The sequence below is a fragment of the Ranitomeya variabilis genome, chromosome 6 (genome assembly GCF_051348905.1).
Source record: "Ranitomeya variabilis isolate aRanVar5 chromosome 6, aRanVar5.hap1, whole genome shotgun sequence".
In the NCBI taxonomy this organism is placed as follows: Eukaryota; Metazoa; Chordata; class Amphibia; order Anura; family Dendrobatidae; genus Ranitomeya; species Ranitomeya variabilis.
The window spans coordinates 26,084,594-26,108,217 of NC_135237.1; the positions used below are offsets into that span (position 1 = coordinate 26,084,594).

The window sequence follows — 23,624 nt, forward strand, 5'->3', positions numbered from 1 at the left end:
AACCTGGAAACAAACTGGGAACCTCTGTCAGACACAATATTTTCCGGAATGCCATGCAAACTAACCACATGCTGAAAAAACAATGGAACCAAATCAGAGGAGGAAGGCAATTTAGGCAAAGGTACCAAATGGACCATTTTAGAGAACCGGTCACAAGCCACCCAGATAACAGACATCCTCTGGGAAACAGGAAGATCCAAAATAAAATCCATAGAAATATGCGTCCAGGGCCTCTCAGGGACAGGCAAAGGCAAAAGCAACCCACTAGCGCGGGAACAGCAAGGCTTAGCCCGGGCACAAGTCCCACAGGACTGCACAAAAGAACGCACATCCCGCGACAAGGAAGGCCACCAAAAGGACCTAGCCACCAAATCTCTGGTACCAAAAATCCCAGGATGACCGGCCAACACCGAACAATGGACCTCAGAAATTACCTTACTTGTCCATCTATCAGGAATAAACAGCTTCCCCACAGGACAGAGGTCAGGTTTATCAGCCTGAAATTCCTGAAGCACCCGCCGTAAATCAGGGGAGATGGCAGAAAGAATCACCCCTTCCCTAAGAATGCCAAACGGCTCAAGAACTCCAGGAGAATCAGACAAAAAACTCCTAGACAGGGCATCCGCTTTAACGTTCTTAGATCCCGGAAGATATGAAACCACAAAATCGAAATGGGAGAAAAACAGGGACCATCAAGCCAGTCTAGGGTTCAGCTGCTTGGCCGACTCGAGGTAAATCAGATTCTTATGATCGGTCAAGACCACAACGCGGTGCTTGGCTCCCTCAAGCCAATGTCGCCACTCCTCAAATGCCCACTTCATAGCCAACAACTCCCGATTGCCGACATCATAATTGCGTTCCGCAGGCGAAAACTTTCGGGAAAAGAAGGCACATGGTTTCATCAAGGAACCATCAGAATTCCTCTGTGACAAAACGGCCCCTGCCCCAATCTCAGAAGCGTCAACCTCAACCTGAAAAGGAAGAGACACATCCGGCTGACGCAAGACAGGGGCAGAAGTAAATCGGCGCTTAAGCTCCTGAAAGGCCTCAACAGCCTCAGAGGACCAATTTGTCACATCAGCGCCTTTCTTCGTCAAATCGGTCAGAGGCTTAACCACACTAGAGAAGTTGGCAATGAAACGGCGATAAAAACTAGCAAAACCCAAAAATTTCTGAAGGCTCTTCACAGATGTGGGTTGAATCCAGTCATGAATGGCTTGGACCTTAACAGGATCCATTTCTATAGACGAAGGAGAAAAAATAAACCCCAAAATAGAGACCTTCTGAACTCCAAATAGGCACTTAGACCCCTTCACAAATAGAGCATTATCACGAAGGATCTGGAATACCATCCTGACCTGCTTCACATGAGACTCCCAATCATTGGAAAAAATCAAAATATCATCCAAATTCACAATCAAGAGTTTATCATGATAATTGCGGAAAATGTCATGCATGAAGGACTGAAATACAGAAGGAGCATTAGAAAGCCCGAAAGGCATCACCAGGTATTCAAAATGGCCTTCGGGCGTATTAAATGCAGTTTTCCATTCGTCACCCTGTTTAATACGAACAAGATTATATGCCCCTCGAAGGTCAATCTTGGTAAACCAACTAGCCCCCTTAATCCGAGCAAACAAATCAGAGAGCAAAGGTAAAGGGTATTGGAATTTGACCGTGATCTTATTAAGAAGGCGATAATCAATACAGGGTCTCAAGGAGCCATCCTTCTTGGCAACAAAAAAGAATCCCGCTCCCAATGGTGACGAAGACGGCCGAATATGCCCCTTCTCCAAGGACTCCTTAACATAGCTCCACATGGCGGTATGTTCTGGCACAGACAGGTTGAAAAGTCGGCCCTTAGGGAACTTAGAGCCTGGAATCAAGTCAATAGCACAATCACAGTCCCTATGTGGAGGAAGGGAACTGGACTTGGGCTCATCGAATACATCCTGGAAATCTGACAAAAATTCAGGAACATCAGAAGAGGGGGAAGAGGAAATTGACATTAAAGAAACGTCACTATGTACCCCTTGACAACCCCAACTAGTCACAGACATCGATTTCCAATCCAACACTGGATTGTGTACTTGTAACCATGGAAAACCCAGTACAACAACATCATGTAAATTATGCAACACAAGAAAAAGACAATCTTCCTGATGTGCTGGAGCCATGCACATAGTCAGCTGAGTCCAATACTGAGGTTTATTCTTGGCCAACGGTGTAGCATCAATACCCCTCAAAGGAATAGGGCTTTGTAAAGGCTGCAAAGAAAAACCACAGCGCCTGGCAAATTCTAAGTCCATTAAGTTCAGGGCAGCGCCTGAATCCACAAATGCCATGACAGAGAAAGATGACAATGAGCAAATCAGGGTCACAGACAGGAGAAACTTAGGCTGTACAGTACTAATGGTAACAGATCTAGCGACCCTCTTAATACGCTTAGGGCAATCAGAGATAGCATGAGCTGAATCACCACAGTAAAAACACAGCCCATTCTGAGATCTGTATCCCCTCTGTTCCGCTCTAGTCAGAATCCTAGGCTCAGGACTCTGCTCAGAGGATGCTGCCATATGGTGCACCACTTTGCGCTCGTGCAGGCGCCGATCGATCTGAATGGCTAGAGACATAGATTCGCTCAGACCAACAGGCGTCGGGAACCCCACCATAACATCTTTAAGGGCTTCAGAAAGACCCTTTCTGAAAATTGCTGCCAGAGCGTCCTCATTCCATTTAGTGAGCACAGACCATTTTCTAAATTTCTGGCAGTATAATTCTGCCGCTTCCTGACCCTGGCACAGAGCCAACAAGGTTTTTTCCGCATGATCCACAGAGTTAGGTTCGTCATACAATAATCCGAGCGATTGAAAAAATGCATCTACATTAAGCAATGCCGGATCCCCTGACTCAAGGGAGAATGCCCAGTCCTGAGAGTCACCACGCAGCAGAGAAATAACTATTTTAACTTGCTGAGTGGGGTCACCAGAGGAACGGGGTTACAGAGCAAAAAACAATTTGCAGTTATTTTTAAAGTTCAAAAACTTAGATCTATCCCCGTAAAACAAATCTGGAGTAGGAATTCTAGGCTCTAAGGCTGGAGTCTGAACAACATAATCTTGGATACTCTGAACTCTTGCAGCAAGCTGATCCACACGAGAAAACAAACCCTGAACATCCATGTCCGCGCCCAAATCCACCCAGAGATTAAGAAGAAGGAAAAAGACAAAACAGACTAAAGAAAAAAAAATGGCTCAGAACTCTTTTTCTTTTCCTTCTTTTGAGATGTATTCAACTCATTTTTGGCCAGTTGTACTGTTATGGACTGGTAATTTAGGAGCGACATGCGACTAGCTCTGAGCAGGTGGTAACTATACAGACCGCAGTTCCTGATCTTAACACAACACTAGCAGTAGCCGTGGGATGTTCCTGTCACTCCCTGGACACCTCGTCACAGCCGGAGAACTAGCTACCCCTAAAGGTAGAAACAGGAAAGCTATCTTGCCTCAGAGAAAATCCCCAAAGGATAGGACAGCCCCCCACAAATAATGACTGTGAGAGGAGAAGGAAATGACATACGTAGTATGAAACAAGATTTAGCAAAGGAGGCCACTACTAGCTAGACAGAATTAGTACAGAACAGAAAACTGTGCGGTCAGTAATAAAAACTAGAAAAAGTCCACCGCAGAGATATGCAAAAATCTCCACACCTGACTAAAGGTGTGGAGGGCAAAATCTGCAGCCCAGAGCTTCCAGCTTAGCTGAATAGATCCATACTGATAAGCTGGACAAATGAGCAAAACATAGAATGTGCTGAACAATAAAGTCCACAACAGATGGACTGCAAAAGGACAAGCAAGGACTTATCTTTGCTGAACTGGACAGTGTGTCAGGGAAACCCAAAAGAGCAGTGGCTCCAAGCAGGAACAATTGACAACTGGCATTGATTGAGGGATAAGGCCAGACTAAAATAGCCGAGCCAGAAAGACGACCAGTGGAAGCAGCTGCTAATGCTAAATCCAAGAAGCAGCTATACCACTCAAAACCACAGGAGGGAGCCCAAGAGCAAAGTTCACAAAAGTGCTACTTACAACCACCGGAGGGAGCCCAAGAGCGGAATTCACAACAAAAGCCACAACAAGGTTTTCCTTCAGCAGGGGCAAGGTTTTAGGTTTGCTCCCATAATTCTATATCTACCTGCCCCAGTAGACACCTTCCTTCCCTTCTTTAGACTTTAGAGTTTGTGGAGACTCATGTGGATGAAAAGGTAACAAACAAGAAAATTCCGAAGGAAGTCAAGATGAAACTTCTCCAATGGTTAAACCGAGAAGATCCAGCTCAACGTAGAAGACAAGTTTCATCTAAAGAGTTGAACCGATAAGACGACCACCAAATAGAAGGATGGAAAAACTTATGGAAATTGTCATACTGAGAAGATCCGATTAAAAGACATGACCATGAGAAGAAATATTAAACATAGGTCGCCCAAGGGAAGAAATTGATCAATGACTAAATTTATGGATCTCAGAAGAGTTTGGGACCCAAAAATAGATATCCTAAAGAATAATTATTTGTATGATCTTCTGAAGTCATAGGCAGCTTGATGACTTCATCATTCTTGTATTTACCTGGGGTAAAACATTGACTTCTTTTGAGCTTTAATGAGGTTGTCAAGTTTAGAGGGGGGGTCCTCTGTTCAGGATTCTCAACTCTTGGCCAACAAGAAGAGTGTTCATAAAGAGTATCTATTGGACCTGTCAATCAATATGTCATAGGTGGTGACCGAACACCCGACACCTCCAACAGTAATCAGAAAGCATGTGATACATTGTTACCCAAATCCATGTAGCCATGTGTCATACAGTATCCTGCTTGAATATGGAAGAGTTGGGGTACATGACACCGATGTATGGATGAGTGCGGTACATCGGGAACTGCAGAGACTCTTCTGCTCTATCAGATCTCAGGACTATTAATCCTTTATGTATCAATCAGAGGACAATAAAACATACATCAACTAAGGAACTAAGGAATTTGCCCCTCAGACCATGTGGGGTCATCACAACAGAACTAGACCCCAATCAGAGGACAATAAAACATTCCTTATCTAAGCACTGGTCCAATATTTATGGACTTAACTGTTCATCACTCATGGTAATTCTGCTTCATGTCACCTGTCTTATCCATGGTTTGTTTTGCTTTTTTCTGTGATATGTTGTGCATAAATATGTGATTATCCAGAATTTCTTTTAGTCTGTGCCTGATGAAGAGACCTGAGTAGTCTCGAAAGCTGCAATTTGTTACCATCTTTTCAGTTAGCCATTAAAAGGTATCAACCACTGAGGACTCTCAATTCTAAATATTTTTCTAGTCTATTAGAGTAACCCTTATATAAAAAAATTCTGTTTATTGTTTTTTTATTTTTTAAAAACAAAACAGACCCTTTACTCACAGCTCCAACATCAACGATGAAACAGTCTCCGATATTGAAACTGGACCAACTGAAGGGAACTTCTGTAGCCCTGACCACTCTTCTCCCTTTGATGTGAAGAATTCGTCGTGCAGTGAGGTCATTAGTAACCACATGGGTAAAACCAGAAGACACTCCACCAGCCTGAGGGGGAAATATGTGATCATGTGTTACATACATGATCATCGTTGTACACAGATGGCAGTATTATAGCAGTTATATACTTGTACATAGGGGCCGTATTATAGTAGTTATATTCTTGTACATAGGGGCAGTATTACAGCAGTTATATACTTGTACATAGGGGCCGTATTATAGTAGTTATATTTTTGTACATAGGAGCAGTATTATAGTAGTTATATTCTTGTACATAGGAGCAGCATTATAGTAGTTATATTCTTGAACATAGGAGCAGTATTATAGTAGTTATATTCTAGTACATAGGAGCAGTATTATAGTAGTTATATTCTTGTACATAGGAGCAGTATTATAGTAGTTATATTCTTGTACATAGGGGCAGTATTATAGTAGTTATATTCTTGTACATAGGAGCAGTATTATAGTAGTTATATTCTTGTACATAGGGGCAGTATTATAGTAGTTATATTCTTGTACATAGGAGCAGTATTATAGTAGTTAAATTCTTGTACATAGGAGCAGCATTATAGTAGTTATATTCTTGTACATAGGAGCAGTATTATAGTAGTTATATTCTTGTACATAGGAGCAGCATTATAGTAGTTATATTCTTGTACATAGGAGCAGTATTATAGTAGTTATATTGTTTTACATAGGGGACAGTATTATAGTAGTTACATTCTTGTATATAGGGGCAGTATTATAGTAGTTATATTCTTGTACATAGGAGCAGTATTATAGTAGTTATATTCTTGTACATAGGGGACAGTATTATAGTAGTTACATTCTTGTATATAGGGGCAGTATTATAGTAGTTATATTCTTGTACATAGGGAGCAGTATTATAAAAGTTATATTCTTGTACATAGGAGCAGTATTATAGTAGTTATATTTTTGTACATAGGAGCAGTATTATAGTAGTTATGTTCTTGTTCATAGGGGCAGTATTATAGTAGTTATATTCTTGTACATAGCGGCAGTATTATAGTAGTTATATTCTTGTACATAGGAGCAGTATTATCGTGGTTATATTCTTGTACATAGGGGCAGTATTATAGTAGTTATATTCTTGTACATAGGGGCAATATTATAGTAGTTATATTCTAGTACATAGGAGCAGTATTATAGTAGTTATATTCTTGTACATAGGAGCAGTATTATAGTAGTTATATTCTTGTACATAGGAGCAGTATTATAGTAGTTATATTCTTGTACATAGGGGCAGTATTATAGCAGTTACATTCTTGTACATAGGAGCAGTATTATAGTAGTTATATTCTTGTACATAGGGGCAGTATTATAGTATTTATATTCTTGTACATAGGGGCAGTATTATAGTAGTTATATTCTTGTACATAGGAGCAGTATTATAGTAGTTATATTCTTGTACATAGGAGCAGTATTATAGTAGTTATACTCTTGTACATAGGGGCAGTATTATAGTAGTTATATTCTTGTACATAGGAGCAGTATTATAGTAGCTGTATTCTTGTACATAGGGGCAGTATTATAGCAGTTATATTCTTGTACATAGGAGCAGTATTATAGTAGTTATATTCTTGTACATAGGAGCAGTATTATAGTAGTTATATTCTTGTACATAGGGGCAGAATTATAGTAGTTATATTCTTGTACATAGGAGCAGTATTATAGTAGTTATATTCTTGTACATAGGGGCAGTATTATAGCAGTTATATACTTGTACACAGGGGCCGTATTATAGTAGTTATATTTTTGTACATAGGAGCAGTATTAAAGTAGTTATATTCTTGAACATAGGAGCAGTATTATAGTAGTTATATTCTTGTACATAGGAGCAGTATTATAGTAGTTATATTCTTGTACATAGGAGCAGTATTATAGTAGTTATATTCTTGTACGTAGGAGCAGCATTATAGTAGTTATATTCTTGTACATAGGAGCAGTATTATAGTAGTTATATTCTTGTACGTAGGAGCAGCATTATAGTAGTTATATTCTTGTACATAGGAGCAGTATTATAGTAGTTATATTGTTTTACATAGGGGACAGTATTATAGTAGTTACATTCTTGTATATAGGGGCAGTATTATAGTAGTTATATTCTTGTACATAGGGAGCAGTATTATAAAAGTTATATTCTTGTACATAGGGGCAGTATTATAGTAGTTATATTCTTGTACATAGGAGCAGTATTATAGTAGTTATATTCTTATACATTGGAGCAGTATTATAGTAGTTATGTTCTTGTACATAGGGGCAGTATTATAATAGTTATATTCTTGTACATAGCGGCAGTATTATAGTAGTTATATTCTTGTACATAGGAGCAGTATTATAGTAGTTATATTCTTGTACATAGGGGCAATATTATAGTAGTTACATTCTAGTACATAGGAGCAGTATTATAGTAGTTATATTCTTGTACATAGGAGCAGTATTATAGTAGTTATATTCTTGTACATAGGAGCAGTATTATAGTAGTTATATTCTTGTACATAGGGGCAGTATTATAGCAGTTATATTCTTGTACATAGGAGCAGTATTATAGTAGTTATATTCTTGTACATAGGGGTAGTATTATAGCATTTATATTCTTGTACATAGGGGCAGTATTATTGTAGTTATATTCTTGTACATAGGAGCAGTATTATAGTAGTTATATTCTTGTACATAGGAGCAGTATTATAGTAGTTATATTCTTGTACATAGGGGCAATATTATAGCAGTTATATTCTTGTACATAGGAGCAGTATTATAGTAGTTATATTCTTGTATATTGGGGCAGTATTATAGTAGCTGTATTCTTGTACATAGGGGCAATATTATAGCAGTTATATTCTTGTACATAGGAGCAGTATTATAGTAGTTATATTCTTTTACATAGGAGCAGTATTATAGTAGTTATATTCTTGTACATAGGAGCAGTATTATAGTAGTTATATTCTTGTACATAGGAGCAGTATTATAGTAGTTATATTCTTGTACATAGGGGCAGTATTATAGTAGTTATATTCTTGTACAGTACAGACACACCTTCTCATTTAAAGATTTTTCTGTATTTTCATGACTATGAAAATTGTACATTCACACTGAAGGCATCAACACTATTAATTAACACATGTGGAATTATATACTTAACAAAAAAGTGTGAAACAACTGAAATTATGTCTTACATTCTATGTTCTTCAAAGTAGCCACCTTTTGCTTTGATGACTGCTTTCCACACTCTTGGCATTCTCTTGATGAGCTTCAAGAGGTAGTCACCGGGAATGGTCTTCCAACAATCTTGAAGGAGTTCCCAGAGATGCTTAGCACTTGTTGGCCCTTTTGCCTTCACTCTGCGGTCCAGCTCACCCCAAACCATCTCGATTGGGTTCAGGTCTGGTGACTGTGGAGGCCAGGTCATCTGGCGTAGCACCCCACCACTCTCCCTCTTGGTCAAATAGCCCTTACACAGCCTGGAGGTGTGTTTGGGGTAATTGTCCTTTTGAAAAATAAATGTTGGTCCAACTAAACACAAACCGGATGGAATAGCATGCCGCTGCAAGATGCTGTGGTAGCCATGCTGGTTCAGTATGCCTTTAATTTTGAATAAATCCCCAACAGTGTCACCAGCAAAGCACCCCCACACTGTCACACCTCCTCCTCCATGCTTCACGGTGGGAACCAGGCATGTAGAGTCCATCCGTTCACCTTTTCTGTGTCGCACAAAGACACGGTGGTTGGAACCAAAGATCTCAAATTTGGACTCGTCATCAGACCAAAGCACAGATTTCCACTGGTCTAATGTCCATTCCTTGTGTTCTTTAGCCCAAACAAGTCTCTTCTGCTTGTTGCCTGTCCTTAGCAGTGGTTTCCTATCAGCTATTTTACCATGAAGGCCTGCTGCACAAAGTCTGCTCTTAACACTTGTTGTAGAGATGTGTCTGCTGCTAGAACTCTGTGTGGCATTGACCTGGTCTCTAATCTGAGCTGCTGTTAACCTGCGATTTCTGAGGCTGGTGACTCGGATAAACTTATCCTCAGAAGCAGAGGTGACTCTTGGTCTTCCTTTCCTGGGGCGGTCCTCATGTGAGCCAGTTTCGTTGTAGCGCTTTATGTTTTTTGCCACTGCACTTGGGGACACTTTCAAAGTTTTCCCAATTTTTCGGACTGACTGACCTTCATTTCTTAAAGTAATGATGGCCACTCGTTTTTCTTTACTTAGCTGCTTTTTTCTTGCCATAATACAAATTCTAACAGTCTATTCAGTAGGACTATCAGCTGTGTATCCACCAGACTTCTGCTCAACACAACTGATGGCCCCAACCCCATTTATAAGGCAAGAAATCCCACTTATTAAACCTGACAGGGCACACCTGTGAAGTGAAAACCATTCCCGGTGACTACCTCTTGACGCTCATCAAGAGAATGCCAAGAGTGTGCAAAGCAGTCATCAAAGCAAAAGGTGGCTACTGTGAAGAACCTAGAATATAAGACATAATTTCAGTTGTTTCACACTTTATTGTTAAGTATATAATTCCACATGTTAATTCATAGTTTTGATGCCTTCAGTGTGAATGTACAATTTTCATAGTCATGAAAATGCAGAAAAATCTTCAAATGAAAAGGTGTGTCCAATCTTTTGGTCTGTACTGTAAGTGGCAGTATTATAGTAGTTATATTCTTGTACATAGGGGCCGTATTATAGTAGTTATATTCTTGTACATAGGGGGAGTATTATAGTAGTTATATTCTTGTACATAGGAGCAGTATTATAGTAGTTATATTCTTGTACATAGGAGCAGTATTATAGTAGTTATATTCTTGCACATTGGAGCAGTATTATAGTAGTTATATTCTTGTACATAGGGGCAGTATTATAGTAGTTATATTCTTGTACATCGGAGCAGTATTATAGTAGTTATATTCCTGTACATAGGAGCAGTATTATAGTAGTTATATTCTTGTACATAGGGAGCAGTATTATAGTAGTTATATTCTTGTACATAGGGGCAGTATTATAGTAGTTATATTCTTGTACATAGGGGCAGTATTATAGTAGTTATATTCTTGTACATAGGGGCAGTATTATAGTAGTTATATTCTTGTACATGGGAGCAGTAATATAGTAGTTATAGTCTTGTACATAAGGGCAGTATTATAGTAGTTATATTCTTGTACATAGGGAGCAGTATTATAGTAGTTATATTCTTGCACATTGGAGCAGTATTATAGTAGTTATATTCTTGTACATAGGAGCAGTATTATAGTAGTTATATTCTTGTACATAGGGGCAGTATTATAGTAGTTATATTCTTGTACATGGGAGCAGTAATATAGTAGTTATATTCTTGTACATAGGGGGCAGTATTATAGTAGTTATAGTCTTGTACATAAGGGCAGTATTATAGTAGTTATATTCTTGTACATGGGAGCAGTAATATAGTAGTTATATTCTTGTACATAGGGGGCAGTATTATAGTAGTTATAGTCTTGTACATAAGGGCAGTATTATAGTAGTTATATTCTTGTACATGGGAGCAGTAATATAGTAGTTATATTCTTGTACATAGGAGCAGTATTATAGTAGTTATAGTCTTGTACATAAGGGCAGTATTATAGTAGTTATATTCTTGTACATAGGAGCAGTATTATAGTAGTTATATTCTTGTACATAGGGGCAGTATTATAGTAGTTATATTCTTGTACATGGGAGCAGTAATATAGTAGTTATAGTCTTGTACATAAGGGTAGTATTATAGTAGTTATATTCTTGTACATAGGAGCAGTATTATAGTAGTTCTATTCTTGTACATAGGGAGCAGTATTATAGTAGTTATATTCTTGTACATAGGAGCAGTATTATAGTAGTTATATTCTTGTACATAGGGAGCAGTATTATAGTAGTTATATTCTTGTACATAGGAGCAGTATTATAGTAGTTATATTCTTGTACATGGGAGGCAGTATTATAGTAGTTATATTCTTGTACATAGGGGCAGTATTATAGTAGTTATATTCTTGTACATAGGGAGCAGTATTATAGTAGTTATATTCTTGTACATAGGAGCAGTATTATAGTAGTTATATTCTTGTACATAGGAGCAGTATTATAGTAGTTATATTCTTGTACATAGGAGCAGTATTATAGTAGTTATATTCTTGTACATAGGAGCAGTATTATAGTGGTTATATTCTTGTACATAGGGGCAGTGTTATAGTAGTTATATTCTTGTACATAGGGGCAGTATTATAGTAGTTATATTCTTGTACATAGGGGCAGTATTATAGTAGTTATATTATTGTACATAGGAGCAGTATTATTGTAGTTATATTCTTGTACATAGGGAGCAGTATTATAGTAGTTATATTCTTGTACATAGGAGCAGTATTATAGTAGTTATATTCTTGTACATAGGAGCAGTATTATAGTTGTTATATTCTTGTACATAGGGAGCAGTATTATTGTAGTTATATTCTTGTATATAGAAGCAGTATTATAGCAGTATTATTTTCTTGAATATAGATGGCCACATTAAACTACGGTAGTTATTTCTTATCCATGAAAAAGTATATAGGTGATTTATCTTTTAATATATTTTTAATTCTGTAATGATATTTTAGAAACTGTCAGCATATATGATATCTGTTGTGTTCTAGAACCAATCCACTTTTCTGGTCTTCTACTACTAAATAATAAGATATAAGGTTTTTGTACCTGATACTTAATTCCGGTTTTGAAATAACCCAGAAACGTGTTGCTCTCACAGTTATGGAGCTCCCGATACTGCACAGCTTTCCCACCCAGGTGGTCGTCCATCTGTACAGTAAATATGGCGGCGGCTGTGCTCTCATCCTGGGTGCATTCACTTCCTAAGAGGGTTACATTGAGTGAATATTGTGATACATTATGTAGAGATCACATACGTTTTAGGTTTAATTTACATAATGCAACATTAACATTTCACAGTGATTCTTTTTATTATTCTTATCATTCTTCCAATATTGAGGATACTTTCTAGAGAGCTGTAGTTAGTTTGCATCATGTGTGGCCATGGCGGAGTGGCATGTCTGCGTGTCTGCATCCCTTCTGGCCAAGGCAGAGCATGTGACTCGGGTACTGGTGTCAGGTGGGTGCCTACAAGCCACACTGCCTTGCCCAAGGTGTACAGAGAAAGTGCAATTGAAGGCAATAAAGTGAGGTGGGATCTGGGTGGAGAAAAATAAAACCAAGACTGCTTGTTACTGTGTGTTACGGAATTGCAGGCCATGCAATTGTCCAATATATTAACCCAGAAGCCTCCACACTATGAGCCTGATTAATAATTTTTTTTTAGTCCCACGAATTCTGACAGTATCTATAAAATTAAACTTGTGTATGTAGTTTTCCCCTGAAATGTCTCATAGTGTGAACAAGTATCTATGGGTCTACCAGGATCCATATTTTTCCAATTGGACTTAAGTGGCACCATATATGCATGGTAACCACTAATCTGCATTACTGCACTAGAAATATGAAAAATTGAGAAAGCTTAGCGCATAAATTGGCCAATTCATGTGTACCTGAAAGCCACGTTAAGGCATTTCTCTTTTCCAGGACCTAACTTAATGCCTGTACATGTCATTTTTCTTGGTTTTATTTCAGTGTGACGTAGTCAAGAATTTAAATGTGCTGTCTTACTGGTCTGTATGTAATGTAAATTATTGACAAATGCAAATCCTGCATTAACACTTACCGAGCCAGTAGTGGAGACTGTAAGTCTTATACAGCGCCATCTCCACTGTGTTGAGCACCAGATAGGCATCTCCTACATAGAAGTTTCCATACTGCTCCTTGGGGACCTCTGCCAGCTTTAACTTCTCAATCCTCCAGATCTGGAGCCCAGCTTTCTCACCAGCCTTCTCAAACTCCTTGTGTTTCACATCCATGACTGGTAGATCACTGGGATCTGTGGTGTACTGAGCTCGACTACTACAGAAGCAATGGTATCAGGATGCAGAGTGCACAGATCATAAACTGGATTATATAGGGAGGAGATTGCAATTCCAGGTCAATCAGAGCATAATAACGTCATAAACTGAGAGATGCACGTTCACACTTACCAGAACTATAATCACTTATATACACATAAATACTCTAATATCCAGCAAGCACTGCAATACAATGGGAATATAATGACTTAAAGGGGAAGCTCACCCATGACTAGCACCCTGCTCTAGCTAACCTCTCTGCCCCCTACTCCAGCTTCCCTCTCAGCTCCCTGCTGTAGCTTCCTTCTCTGTACCTTTCTCCAGCTTCCCTATCTGTACCCTTCTCCAGCTTCCCTGCCTGCAGCATGCTCCAGCTTCCCTCTCTGCACCCTGCCCCAGCTTCCCTCTCTGCCTGCTCCTAGCTTCCCTCTCTGCACCCTGCTCCAGCTTCCCTCTTAGCAGCCTGCTCCAGCTTCCCTCTCTGCAGACTGCTCCTAGCTTCCCTCTCTGCAGCCTGCTCCAGCGTCCCTCCTCTTCAGCCTGCTCCAGCGTCCTTCTCTGCACCCTGCTCCAGAGTCCCTCCCTGCACCCTACTCCAGCGTCCCTCCCTGCACCCTTCTCCGGCGTCTCTCTCTGCACCCTGCTCCAGCGTCCCTCCCTGCACCCTTCTCCAGCATCTCTCTCTGCACCCTGCTCCAGCGTCCCTCCCTGCACCCTTCTCCAGCATCCCTCCCTGCAGCCTGCTCCAGCTTCCCCCTCTACCCCTTCTAGATTCCCTCTCTGCAACCTTCTCCAGCTTCCCTCTCTGCACCCTTCTCCAGTGTCTTTCTGCACCCTGCATCAGCTTCCCTGTCTCCAGTATGCTCCAGCTTCCCTCTCTTCAGCCTGCTCCAGCGTCCCTCCCTGCACACTTCTCCAGCATCCCTCTCTGCACCCTGCTCCAGCTTCCCTCTCTGCCCCCTTCTCCTAGCTTCCTTCTCTGCAGCCTGCTCCTTGGTTCCCTCTCTGCAGTCTGCTCCTTGCTTCCCTCTCTGCAGCCTGCTCCTTGCTTCCTTCTCTGCAGCCTGCTCCAGCGTCCCTCTCTGCAGTCTGCTCCAGCATCCCTCCCTGTACCCTTCTCCAGCGTCCCTCCCTGCACACTTCTCCAATGTCCCTCTCTGCACCCTGCTCCAGCGTCCCTCCCTGCAGCCTGCTCCAGTATCCCCCTCTGCCCCTTCTCCTAGCTTCCTTCTCTGCAGCATGCTCCTTGCTTCCCTCTCTGCAGCCTGCTTCTTGCTTCCCTCTCTGCACCCTGCTCCAGCGTCCCTCCCTGCACCCTTCTCCAGCGTCCCTCTCTGCAGTCCACTCCAGCTTCCCTCTCTTCAGCCTGCTCCAGCTTTCCCCTCTGCCCCGTCTCCTAGCTTCCTTCTCTGCAGCCTGCTCCAGCTTCCCTCTCTGCAGTCTACTCCAGCGTCCTTCTCTGCACCCTTCTCCAGCGTCCCTCCCTGAACCCTTCTCCAGCGTCCCTCTCTGCACCCCTCTCCAGCATCCCTCTCTGCACCCTGCTCCAGTGTCCCTCTCTGCACCCTGCTCCAGCGTCCCTCCCTGCAGCCTGCTCCAGCTTCCCCCTCTGCCCCTGTCTCCTAGCTTCCTTCTCTGCAGCCTGCTCCAGCTTCCCTCTCTGCAACCTTCTCCAGCGTCCCTCTCTGCAGCCTGCTCCAGCTTCCCCCTCTGCCCCTGTCTCCTAGCTTCCTTCTCTGCAGCCTGCTCCTAACTTCCCTCTCTGCAACCTTCTCCAGCATCCCTCTCTGCAGCCTGCTCCAGCTTCCCTCTCTGCACCCTTCTCCAGCGTCCCTCCCTGCAGCCTGCTCCAGCTTCCCCCTCTGCCACTTCTCCTAGCTTCCTTCTCCGCAGCCTGCTCCTAGCTTCCCTCTCTGCACCCTTCTCCAGCGTTCCTCTCTGCAGTCTGCTCCTTGCTTCCCTCTCTGCAGCCTGCTCCTTGCTTCCCTCTCTGCAGCCTGCTCCAACGACCCTCTCTGCACCCTTCTCCAGCATCCCTCCCTGCAGCCTGCTCCAGCTTCCCCCTCTGCCCCCCGTCTCCTAGCTTCCTTCTCTGCAGCCTGCTCCTAGCTTCCCTCTCTGCAACCTTCTCCAGCATCCCTCTCTTCAGCCTGCTCCAGCATCCCTCTCTGCACCCTGCTCCAGCGTCCCTCTCTGCACCTTCTCCAGCGTCCCTCTCTGCACCTTCTCCAACGTCCCTCCCTGCACCCTTCTCCAGCGTCCCTCCATGCACACTTCTTCAATGTCCCTCTCTGCACTCTGATCCAGCGTCCCTCCCTGCAGCCTGCTCCAGCATCCCCCTCTGCCCCTTCTCCTAGCTTCCTTCTCCGCAGCCAGCTCCTAGCTTACCTCTTTGCACCCTTCTCCAGCATCCCTCTCTGCAGCCTGCCCCTTGCTTCCCTCTCTGCAGCCTGCTCCAGCGTCCCTCTCTGCAGCCTGCTCCAGCGACCCTCTCTGCACCCTGCTCCAGAATCCCTCTCTGCAGCCTGCTCCTAGCTTTTCTCTTAGCACCCTGCTCCTAGTTTCCCTCTCTGCACACTGCTCCTTGCTTCCCTCTCTGCACCCTGCTCCTAGTTTCCCTCTCTGCACCCTGCTCCTAGCTTTCCTCTCTGCACCTTGCTGTAGCTTCTATGCCTCCCTGAAGCTTTCAGAATGAGAGGAAGAACAAGAGAAACCAGAAGTCACATGCAGTACAGTCTAAAAGAAAATGAACACATAAACAGAGCACTATTTGTGTATCCCTGTTCTCTTGTCTCTCCACTCTTTTCTTTCTATTCTCTCTTTTCTCAGTTCTTGCATCTTCATTCTCTTCTCATCTCTGTTCTCTTCTCTTTCTTCATTGCTCCATTACTCACTTATCTATTTCTACAACATGGCTTCTATTTCATGCCCAATCACCAGTCATTGTCATGAGCGCTCCTTATTTGCAAACAATATTTTATCACTGTAACCAGTATTGATCCAAACAATGAATACATTATGTATATCGTATGTATCTGATTATCTTTCTACAATCAAAGGTGAAAGTGTTGGAACCATTCAAATTGTTCCAGAAAATGAAGTAAGTCTCCCAGAAAATTATTGTAATTACACTTTTTTTTATACATGTTTATTTTCTTTGTGTGTATTGGAACAAACCAAAAAAACGAGAAAAAAATGGCAAAATTGGACATCATTCATACAAACCCCCCTAAAAATTGTGGGTATGTTTCAAACTATGTTTCAAGCATGTAATGCTCCTTCAAACTCACCTGTGGCAAGTAACAGGTGTGGGCAATGTAAAAATCACATCACAGGACTTGAGAACCAAAATTGTTAAAAATATCAATAATCTCAAGGTTACATCTCCTGAGATCTTGATGTTCCTTTGTCCACAGTGTGTAATATAATCAAGAAGTTTACAACCCATGGCATTATAACTAATGTCCCCGGACATGAAAGGCAGAGAAAATTTGATGACAGGTTGCAGTGCAGGATAGTCCGGATGGTGGAAAAGCAGTCCCAATCAAGTTCCAAAGAATTTCAAACTGTCCTGCAGGCTCTGGGTGCATCAATGTAAGTGCAAATTATCCGTCGACAATTGAATGAAATGAAACGCTATGGCAGGAAACCCAGGAGGAGCCCACTGCTGACACAGAGACATAAAAAAGGCAAAATCTTTCTGGGAAAATGTGGACAGATGAGACCAAGATAGAGCTTTTGGTAAAACATGTAATTCTACTGTTTACCGAAACTGGAATGAAGCCTAGAAATAAGAGCACAATACCTACAGTCAAATATTGTGGAGGTTCAAAGATGTTTTCGGGTTGTTTTTCTCGTTTATCATCAAATGTCCTTTTTATTTATTTACCTATTTCACTGATAATGACAATCTTTACTATACATCTAATGTGAATACCGACATCTTAGAGAGAGTTCTTCTCCTATTTCTTCTATATGCCTTGGTACATCAGTGGATATCCCCTTTTATAAAATAACATTTTAAAAATGGTGCTGATATAAAGCAAACATGTGGGAAATGTTATTTATTAATGTTTTATATGGTGTGACTATCTGGATTAAAGAGATAATCATTCAAAGTTTGAAAATTACTAATTTTTTAACATTTGTCAAACTTCTGATATTTTTTGTAAATAAACACAAAACTTATTGACCTAAATTTACCATTATCATAAATTATAATGTGCCATGAAAAAACGATTTCAAAATCACTGGAAGTTGATGAATCGTTCCAGAGTTATCACCACATAAAGTGACACTGGTCAGATTTAAAAAATTTGGCTTGGCCACTAAGGGGTTAACTCTATGCAACAAAATTGCTGCACTTCTCTTACTACACATGTGGCAAGTACTGTACATACAGATACATAGTATTTATGATCCTGGTAATTATAGCAAGCCTTTTTAAGAATCACCCATTATAATAGTTTATTGCTTTATTACTCTGCGCCTGCCATTAGTATCACTGATATACTGGAGCATTGAGATATACAGGTGACGAGGATATAATTACCGAGGAGTCTGCATTATATACATATTTAAAGTGCATTATATGGGGTGCAGAGATTGTCATCTCACACAGTCTTACCCTTCTATCTGCTGGCCCCAAAGTTTATTTTCCACATATAGTGAAGAGACTGCATTATTATAAATAGCACGAAACATTGTAATATATCTTAGAATAATAAAGGTGATTTCTAGTTATGAGCAAATATGATGAAATTTGCCAGAAAATTCAATTTGCATTTAATAAATTTCATGTGAATCGAATGTGTATTATATTATGTAGTGAGGTCTCTCCAGACCTCGGAACATACAGTAATAAACATATGTAAGAAAATAATAACATACTCATTGGGCCCTCAGGTGTCCCACCGCACAGCCTCACTGTGGTCTGGCCTCTTATTCTTTGGTCTGGTCACCTACGTGGTCTTTATTTGGTCATCTTTGTCATCTTCTGAGGATGGCCACTTCAGCTTCGCCGATGATGACTAGGTAACAATGTTATGATATCAAGTGGCGTATGTTACGGTCTACTCATCACTGGAGATTTCCACGTTAATGGTCACTGGAAGACAACAAAGATGGTCCAGTGAAGACCTTACTGGTGACCAGTCCAAGGAAGACAAGTGAGGGCCAAGTGAGTACTTTTCTACATCAGACTTCAGCTTTCTCCAAACGCGAAACACATAAGACGTGGAAACGGAAACATAATCCAAAGTCAAAGCTGACAAAGAAGGAGCCACCAGTCATGATCTGTCCATCACTTCTCCATGACTGATGACATAGATCAATGACAGGTTTTGTCCCCGGAGAATCATTTTGGAGTTGTGTATATTACTACAGAGTACGTTTTGGTAACGACACTATTGGCAACCAGGAACGCTAAGAGTCTAAGAGAAGGACATACCGTATAAGCGGCAGGAGATCTTCAGGAGCTCAGTCTGGTTGAGGTCAGGTGTCTCCGGTGTGACCAAGCAGAAGGAAATGTTCCAGCTGATGGGACTGCTCTGAGACCCCTCAGTAACCTGTCATGGAGCTGCTCTTACAAGTGCTGTCTGCAGTTTATCCAGATTCGTCACAATCATCACCCATCTCGCACATGAGACTGAATATCTTCTTCATGGTCAATCAAAGAAGGTAAAATTTGTCCATCAAAGTATCAACATTTTTGGATGTTTTGTCTTTCGGTGACAACTTATTTCGTAAGCCAGAAATGTGCCAAGAGCAGTTGTCACTTCCCTTCCCCTTCTCTCCACAGCTTGTAGACATATATTAGCAATGTTGGAGTATTATTATTATTATTTATTATTATAGCGCCATTTATTCCATGGCGCTGTACATGTGAGGAGGGGTATACATAATAAAAACAAGCACAATAATCTTAAACAATACAAGTCACGACTGGTACAGGAGGAGAGAGGACCCTGCTCGCGAGGGCTCACATAACTATTGTTTCAGGTGAGTTTCCAGAATAAGCTGTCATGTGTATACATGAAAAATAATACAATAGCTGGCCATTATATGAACTGTATACTGCATTTTTTATCAGTGTTTTCTTTCTGTCTCCATCTCTAATTTTCAGTTGTCTCTGAGCTCATGGGTGGAGATTCTGTTATGATGTCTCCCATAAACAACACACATGGGAATGAGGGATTCCTGCTCTGCAGTCTCTATGTAGCACATGTTCAGAAGCAGTAATATCATAGAGGATATTATAAAGCAGCACCGAGCAGTGTAGCTGAGATTCAGATTCTGAAATTAGATAAGCACTTACTAGAAAGTGGAAGCAAGGAGGACATAATACAGCAGCATTGTGCAGTGTAGCTGGGAATCCAGCTCTGAGATTTCATAAGTAGAGATGGGCAAACCAGAGTAGTAAAGTTCAGCGTCTATACCAAACACCTACTGTTCGAGCAAGGACTTCGCCAGGAAGTCTGTGTTAGTGTTCGGGTTCGGCTCCCTGAAGACCAGGTGTTTGTCGTGCTGTCATGTGCATGACATTGCAGCAAACACCGCTTCTGATTGGCAGTGAAATCTTCACCACCGGTCACAGAGCCGCAGTTCAAATGACAGTATGAACCCACAGCTATGATCGGAGGTATAATGTTTACTTCCAGTCACTGGTGTTGGCTGATCAGACTACTGACCATCAGCCGACGTCTGCTGCCGCTAATAACAGTGGGAGCAGGAGCGGCTGATGGGAGTATTCATCAGCCGATGCCTGCGCTGTAAATAAATAACTAAAATAAAAAAACCGGAGTGGGTTCAGCTGTATTTTTGATAACCAGCCAGGCAAAACTCACAGCTGGGGACTGCAACCCTCAGCTGTCAGCTTCAGCAAGGCTGGTTATCAAGAATAGAGGGATCCCCAGGCTGTATTTTTTAATTATTTAAAGGAATAATAATAAAAAAATGGTGTGGGGTCCCCCCTATTTTTGACAACCAGCCTTGTTAAAGCAGACAGCTGGGGGCTGGTATTCTCAGGCTGGTAAGGGGCAGCCATAAATATGTAATTTTTTTTAATTGATGTAATTTCCAGTGTTCTCCTGAATCTGGCAATGTTTTAATTTTCTTCTGCTCTTCTCTGTTCCTGAGATAAGTTTGCTCTTCCTTGTATATAAATTTTTTTTTCTTCCAAGTGGGTGTGCTCCTCAAGAAATTGAGGGCCATGCCTATTTGTCAAAAAAGACTATATTCATATTCATATACTGTACAGAGAATAGAGGCCATACCTCAGGAACAGAGAGGAACAGGAACAAAAGAGAAATGTCATAGGGCTTGGAAGAAAAGTGGCATTTACACCAGCTAACAAATTACATAATATTATGTGTTACTCCTCCTATTCTACCCCTCCACAGAGATATAGACTTTAGTCCAGAGAGGATTCATATTAGGTTCCCAGAGAAATGTAGACTGTCTAAGAGCAGATTGGCATTAGGTCCTGGCAATGAGAAACGCCTTAACGTGGATGCAGGTACACATGAATTGGCCAATTCATGAGCTAAGCATTCACAATTTTTCATATTTCTAGTGCAATAGTGCAATTCAATTTTCATATTTTATGTTTGCATGCTATAGCGCTACAGAGTGCTGCCTTATCTGTTTTATTTTATTCACTCCTACTATACTGACATCTGTTGTTATTGGAAACCACCAGCATGTAGGCTGAGTAGCACCACATTGCTCACATTTTCAGCCACACTGCTACTCCCTGTTTGCCATATGGTCATTTTTTTTCCCACCCTTGTGCAATGCATTCCCTTCCTCTTCACTATAGGCTTGAGCTCGAGGTCTTGGAGGTCACAATTGGAGGTCACAAGGCCATGGTGCATGTCTTCACGTCAAGATGTCACGATCTTAAAAAGAAGTGACCTCAGAGGTCCTGGAAACGGCCTTGGCAGCCTTGGCGAATGTCCTAGCTTATGTGAAGAAATTGGATATGTGGTGCAGAAGGGTGGAAAGAAGAGGACAGTGAGTGGTAGGGGAGTGGGAAAGGTGAGCAATGAGGTATTATTTTTTTTTTTTTTTACCATTTGCCGAATCTGTTACAATTTAGTACATGTGATCAGGCAGACGATTCTGTGCAGAATACTAGCTTAAACTGATGGTATCGCTGTCAGAGGTAACATCACCGTGCTGTGACTGAGAGGAGTGATGTTTGGGCAGCACAGTGGCTCTGTGGTTAGCACTGGAGCCTTGCAACTCTGGGGTCTTTGGGTCAAATCCCACCAAGGACAACAGCTGCAAGGAGTTTGTATGTTCTCCACGTGTTTGCGTGGGTTTCCTCCAGGTTCTCTGGTTTCCTCCCACATTCCAAAGACATACTGCTAGGGAATCTAGATTGTGAGCCCCATTGGGGACAGTGATGATAACGTGCAGACTGAAAAGCTCTGCAGAATATGTGGGTGCTGTATAAATTAACAAAAATATTATTATGTGTCATTTATTCCATAACGTCCTACACTAAAATGCATGATGGAGGTAAAGGAGACCAATTCTGACCTGCATTTGGTAATACTACCAAATAATAATAATGTAGTAATAGTATATAGTAATAGTAATATTAATAATAATAATAATAGTAATAGTAATAATGCTGCCAGCGTCGGTGATTCTACTGCTGCTGCTAGCGGCTCTCACATTCTTAGCCATGGTATGTTTTCTATTTCTTTAACACAACTCAATTCATTGCCACTTTTCCATACATTTTGTACAACGCTATGATTAACTTTTGACAATCTTTTCAATCCCAATTATTAAACCCTTGGAAAATAAGACATAACAGGAAATGTGCGGTAGATGGTTATACGCTGCTCAAAAAAATAAAGGGAACACTAAAATCCCACATCCTAGATATCACTGACTTAAATATTGCACTTGTAAATCTTTATTCATTACATAGTGGAATGTGTTGAGAACAATAAAACCTAAAAAATGATCAACGTAAATCACAACTAATATCCCACGGAGTTCTGGAGTTGGAATGACGCTCAAAATAAAAGTGGAAAATGAAATTACAGGCTGATCCAACTTCAGTGGAAATGCCTCAAGACAAGGAAATGATGCTCAGTAGTATGTGTGGCCTCCACGTGCCTGTATGATCTCCCTACAACGCCTGGGCATGCTCCTGATGAGGCGGCGGATGGTCTCCTGAGGGATCTCCTCCCACACCTGGACTAAAGCATCCACCAACTCCTGGACAGTCTGTGGTGCAACGTGACGTTGGTGGACGGTGCGAGACATGATGTCCCAGATGTGTTCAATCAGATTCAGGTCTGGGGAACGAGCGGGCCAGTCCATAGCTTCAATGCCTTCATCATGCAGGAACTGTTGACACACTCCAGCCACATGAGGTCTGGCATTGTCCTGCATTAGGAAGAACCCAGGGCCAACCGCACCAGCATATGGTCTCACAAGGGGTCTGAGGATCTCATCTCGGTACCTAATGGCAGTCAGGCTACCTCTGGTGAGCACTTGGAGGGCTGTGCAGCCCTCCAAAGAAATGCCACCCCACACCATTACTGACCCACTGCCAAACCGGTCATGCTGAAGGATGTTGCAGGCAGCAGATTGCTCTCCACGGCGTCTCCAGACTCTGTCACATCTGTCACATGTGCTCAGTGTGAACCTGCTTTCATCTGTGAAGAGCACAGGGCGCCAGTGGCGAATTTGCCAATCCTGGTGTTCTGTGGCAAATGCCAAGCGTCCTGCACGGTGTTGGGCTCTGAGCACAACACCCATCTGTGGATGTCGGGCACTCAGACCATCCTCATGGACTTGGTTTCTAACCATTTGTGCAGACACATGCACATTTGTGGCCTGCTAGAGGGCTCTAGCAGTGCTCCTGTTCCTCCTTGCACAAAGGCTGAGGTAGCGGTCCTGCTGCTGGGTTGTTGCCCTTCTATGGCCCCCTCCACGTCTCCTGGTGTACTGGCCTGTCTCCTGGTAGCGCCTCCAGCCTCTGGACACTACGCTGACAGACACATCAAACCTTCTTGCCATAGCTCGCATTGATGTGCCATCCTGGATGAGCTGCACT

General features: G+C 41.8%; 1 protein-coding gene across 1 annotated transcript in view; it reads right to left on the reverse strand.

Annotated features, from left to right (window-relative positions):
• Positions 1-14,062, reverse strand: part of LOC143781465 (scinderin-like) — a 54,036-nt gene extending 39,974 nt beyond the window's left edge. The window contains exons 1-3 of the mRNA XM_077268087.1: positions 13,309-14,062; positions 12,291-12,445; positions 5,453-5,614 (exon numbers count right to left, since the gene is read on the reverse strand). Of these exons, the coding sequence (XP_077124202.1) occupies positions 5,453-5,614; positions 12,291-12,445; positions 13,309-13,501 (510 nt within the window). The 5' untranslated portion in view covers positions 13,502-14,062. The remainder of the gene's footprint in view (positions 1-5,452; positions 5,615-12,290; positions 12,446-13,308) is intronic.
• Between the last annotated feature and the right edge of the window lie 9,562 nt (positions 14,063-23,624).